Below are 5,121 nucleotides of genomic sequence, written 5' to 3' on the forward strand. Positions count from 1 at the left end.
ATAAATATTCCGCTTCACAGAAAGAACCACCTCCTTATATACGTCTTCCCGAATATCCTAGATTTTTGACTATTCTCGAGGGCAATCCCCTTCCTTCCCTAACCATGGACAAAGTACAGGCTTTCGGGAAGAACATTAGGTACTGCCCTTATTCTTCTGACTTGGGGGGCATCTAGTTCCAATCCCAAAACATGTGCCCCTTTCCGCAACCAGTGAGCGTTTATATTGTTTGGAAAATCGCATTTCTAATTCATCGGCGCATTTGCCCTCATCCTACATAGTGCATCATTTACCCCTTTCGCAGCCAGGACGCAGCAATTTGTGAAGGAACAACTCGGCCAAGCTGATGAGAAGGTACACCATCTTTTGACGTTCCAGCCATCTGTAGACTGGCTCTGGTTTTCCTTCCTTGGCGTGATGGATGTTCTAGTTAACCCTCAATACTGTTCTTAGACACAACTTCCCGATGATTATATCGAGCTCGAGAAGCGTGTGGACGCTCTAAAGCTGGTTCATCAGCAGCTCTTGCAGGTTACGTAAGTACCGTCCAAACATGAATCATTCAATTCGACGATTTGTAGCCCTTTGTCAGAGGAGAATCCGTCTAATGGTTGCATATTTTCTCCAACAACCTCTAGTTCTCAATACTCTAATGAGCCTTATGACTACCCTCCCAACATTCGCGAGTCATTCAACGACCTTGGCCGTACCATTAGTGAGAAAGTCCAGCTTCTTTCCCACGCTACATCTCCCGCTGAAGCACAGGCGGCCCTCACGGCTCCTCCATCTGCCAAGCCCCAGCCAAAGACTTTCAGCCATGCCATCGCGCGCGCTTCCCTGGCTGGTTCTCAGTTAATCGCGCAGACCACCCCCAGTGGCTCAGAGGACCCCCTCGCCATTGGCTTGGAGAAATACGCTCTTGCCGCTGAACGAGTTGGAGAGGCACGGCTCGCCCAGGATGCTCAGATCCAGAGCCGGTTCCTCGCCGGCTGGAACACCACGTTGAACACCAACCTGATGTTCGCGACCAAAGCTCGCAAGAACGTCGAAAATGCGAGGTTAATGCTCGATTCGATCAAGGCTAGAAAGGGAGTGTCGAGGGGAGATTTGGACAGCCTCAGTGAGGAAGATCGGGCTGAGATTGAGCAGGCGGAAGATGAGTTTGTAGGCCAGACTGAGGAGGCTGTTGGAGTTATGAAAAATGTTGGATTTTCGCTCCCTTTCTACTACTTGTGCATGTTCTTTGGCATATTTTATTAACAAAGAATTCCAGGTTTTGGATACGCCTGAACCTCTCCGGAATTTGGCAGATCTTATCGCGGCTCAGTTGGAGTACCACAAGAAATCTTACGAGATCCTCAGCGAGCTTGCCCCAGTTGTTGATGGGTTGCAAGTCGAGCAAGAGGTTCGTGATTAAAGACCATCTTCCTGCTATTTTACCTCCTTGTCCCTCCCTTAATATTAATCGCTTACCCTGCTGTACTTGCAGAACGCATTCCACTAATTGCCCTTCAACCCAACCAACAGGCTAGCTACCGCAAAAGCCGAGAAGGAGCTTAAGCCTCCGAAGTAAGGAACAAGTCCTCGGATAGCTCCCGATCTCATCCGTCATGAAATTTCCGCTTCAAAATTCAATTCGTACTTCGACTGTATTGGGTTGGAATTTCCAAACTAATATGCATACGAAAGAGAGGACTCTGGCAATCTTGTACAAACATGGGGTATCAGTTACAATTTCTCTCCAGTTTGAAATCCCTCTCGTACCAGCCAGTTTCTCATAACATTAATCGCTCTCTTGCCCATCGAATTAGGATTTCGGAATCTGTACCCTCCCTTTATTCGTTTGCCGCTTCGTATTATATTTTTCTCCCGCCTACGTGCAGTTTCATACTGGTTTTTTGTGGTTTTTCCTTTTGCCGTTTTCCACTTTATGAGTGTCTTCACACCTATGTATATCCGTTTTTATGTATCCCCTTTCCTGCCTCTGCCTCCTGGTCCGCTTAATTTTATATTTATATTATTTTTATGCTACTTCGCCTAAATTTTAACCCTTTCCGTGCCTATTTTCGCGTTTTCTTTGCCATCTGTCCCGTAAGGCTATCAGGCATGTTAAACTATTTATCCTCGCATTTGGATATCCTTTATTAGAATTGCTCTTTGTAAATTTGCCACTGTCAACTTCCTCCTTGTAAAGGATTTTATTTTGTCCTATATTATCCACTGTCGAACCCTGCCTACTCTCCCTGAAAAAGCAGAGAAATTTGCTGGGCACATTTTCTTTTATCCAGATGTGTATTGACCACAGCCCATATCTACTGTGATATCTACTTGGTGATGAGAGTCTCAGGTTCTGAGAGAATGATGTCGCAGATTTGAGGCATAGAGTTGATTGGCTGTTCTACACTGAATATCCACTGTTCGTATGACGATCTGAATCTCAAACTTAGACTTTACTGCAATGCATTAAGGTACACTACTTATGAAAACCACTTCCTCCCAACCTTGGTGACAACGTAACTCATTATCACAGTTGCTAAATATCCACCAGAAATGGCATCAAAAAAAAAAAAAAAAAAAATCGTCTGCTGTCACAGGCAAAACAACTCAAGCTATATACCACTTTGTCGAGGTGTTCTCGAAATCGAACAGGAAAATTATGGTACGAAGGGAGATTGGTCGTTTCGTTGCTTCAAGAGTTAAACGCATCCAATCGCACCAAGGAGTTCATTTCCAAGCTGCTTCAGGGGTACACGAGCCTCGTCTGTTTTGCGGAGGGGCTGATCGGGAGGGCATATGAATACTCTGTTTGGAAAAGGGTTCCCCTTGCGAGGGTTCGATTTGATTACAATTTCGTTGGAGCGGATTTCGTGGTCGTCGGAAAGCAAACGATACTTATTCAACGTCACCACAGACCCCATAAAGAGGAAGCCTCTGTCGTGATCCTTTGGCCACAATGGTGCCCATACCATGCCATTTTCAGGATCATCTTTCACGCCGTCGGCGACCAGGTCTAGGACAGTACAATGCTGAAGCCGGTCAGCTTTGTTCAGGTCATTTTCCAAGACCAAAATGTCCCCCTCGCTCTTATCGCTTTGAAACCGTGCGTCGAATTTATACGTTGCCTCCTCGATGTCGCACAGCAGATCGACATGCACCATACTTGGTGTGCAACTGGTGTTCTCTTTCAAAGTAAACTCGTATGTTGTTGTTGTCCCGTCGGCTCTCGCCTAGGTTTCCTGATAATTTCTCTCGTAGGTCCCTGAGACTTTGATGGTGAACCCTTCCCCGGCTCCAATATCTGCGCCAACTGACCCGCCAATCTTCCATCCTACGCTATTCGTGTAGGTGTCCACGAGGATCACAGTTCTCGATACCTTGCAGCCTTGTCCATTGCCACAGACGATTGTCTTCTCCACACCTATCACATCAGAGAGCACAGGTTGACAGGAGGTGATTCTAGGATAAGTGATATCTAATCCCCAGTATTTGAAGTATAGCCCTGGTCCTGTTGTCTCATTTTTGGCCATCCTCTCCACGGTGAAGTACATATTTCATTATCGCCAAAGGGATGACCATTTTGGGCATGCGGGAAAGGTAACGCTGTTCAACAACGCGCTTCAAATCCGATGGCGTATCGTCCACGGAGTCCCTTGGGTCCCAAGAATGCAGTACCGCAGCCCCTGGAGTCTTTCCACTCCCCGAAACGTTAGCTGCAGAAACGAGCAGAGTAGGAAAATAAGAGAGATTACAACCTTCTCATCCAAAGGCATCGCAGATCCTGATGTCGCACATAGCGCGAAGCCTAGCCAAACGAGAGCGGACCCCAGCATTTTGATCAAAAAGTAATAATGAATGTCTTTGCAGGGTATTATTTGTGTCGAAGATGATCGTTTACTGAACAGTCCATCTCACTCTTGCGATGTCAGCAGAGAACCATAGACCACTATATATACTATTTCAAGTCTCAATTTCCCCACCACCCTTCCGAGCTCTAGATACCTCCTTTATGCTACAGGATACCCTGAAGATAGCTGGTCCAAAGGATAGGAGCGTGAAGATCAAGCGCAAAAAGAAAAGAATAAAACAGCCACTACGAAGCAGGGTCACATCAATTCCTACAATGAGATCCGCATGGAAGCTCAAAATTGGGTACCCCTCTTGAGTGCTGTGATGCCCTCCTACATGTGAGCTGAAGTTTAAGCAGGTGATAAAAAGACAAGAAGCTATTATTCAATATTTCCAATAGGCTAAGGTTCGCGAAAAGCGCGAATTTGAGTGGTATTGCTGTGTCTAAATGGCACCAAATTTTACAATAAGATCAGATTACTGACTCAAAATTAGGAATTTATCTCTTAAAAATCTATATTTTCTCAGAGGGAATCCAGAATTTGAGAATAAAATGGAGATAGGTAAAGAAAGAGGTGATCACAGTTCCTCTACAAAAAGAGTTTCTCATTGTTTCGTTCTCAATACAATTTGTATCTCCATGCTTTAGTACAATTATCTTCACATCGTCCTTTCTCCGTCTCCTGCTGCCTTTCGTCTGTTTGTAAGAGCATGACAATCAATAAACATAGGAACCAAGGACAGGAATGGTGTCCAATGTCGGCCTTGGTACTTCCTCCAGATATTTAGATCTGGTAGCACACGCGCTTATCACGGTACATGGAGGACGTTAAAACGATTTTTCGTTATTCGCATAATAGTAAATTAATGTTGTCGATCAAAAACGATGCCGATCCCGACTGTTGGCCCGCGAGGCTTTGTTCATTTATAAAGATCTCCCGGCACTCCTGCATATCCGGATCTCCCCATAGCCAAGCGTGCCGGAACTCCAATCCTTGCAGATAGATCTCCGCGTGACATACTCCCATTCTGGATGGAGCGAAGCAGCCATGGCAGATGTGACATATCTTCCCAACAGGGATGAGGATGAAAAACGCGCCAATCACGGAACCTCTTGTCCGTCGTCAGAATATTAGGGGATTAATCATATATTCTTCCTGGAACAATGCCAGCAAATTTTGGTGCCGTCGCTGCCCCTGGCGCGTAAAAGTCATTGCCTAGAAAAGAGCAAATACTGCATGACAACTTTTTTCGAAAATGTTTTGGATCGTTTTG

The 5,121-nt window shown here is 45.5% G+C and overlaps 2 protein-coding genes across 2 annotated transcripts; one reads left to right on the forward strand and one right to left on the reverse strand.

Moving 5' to 3' along the window:
• Positions 1-104: 104 nt before the first annotated feature.
• HCAG_07132 (conserved hypothetical protein) lies at positions 105-1,504 on the forward strand (the record flags this gene model as incomplete). Its single annotated transcript, XM_001537660.1, has 6 exons — positions 105-139; positions 282-354; positions 454-536; positions 639-1,203; positions 1,274-1,405; positions 1,490-1,504. The coding sequence occupies 6 exons, from the start codon at positions 105-107 to the stop codon at positions 1,502-1,504; spliced, it is 903 nt and encodes a 300-aa protein (XP_001537710.1).
• Positions 1,505-2,696: 1,192 nt separating this feature from the next.
• On the reverse strand, positions 2,697-3,527 carry HCAG_07133 (predicted protein; the record flags this gene model as incomplete). Its single annotated transcript, XM_001537661.1, has 2 exons — positions 2,697-3,171; positions 3,313-3,527. The coding sequence occupies 2 exons, from the start codon at positions 3,525-3,527 to the stop codon at positions 2,697-2,699; spliced, it is 690 nt and encodes a 229-aa protein (XP_001537711.1).
• Between the last annotated feature and the right edge of the window lie 1,594 nt (positions 3,528-5,121).

This window comes from Histoplasma capsulatum, genomic scaffold (genome assembly GCF_000149585.1).
Source record: "Histoplasma capsulatum NAm1 scaffold_8 genomic scaffold, whole genome shotgun sequence".
Taxonomy (NCBI): domain Eukaryota; kingdom Fungi; phylum Ascomycota; class Eurotiomycetes; order Onygenales; family Ajellomycetaceae; genus Histoplasma; species Histoplasma mississippiense.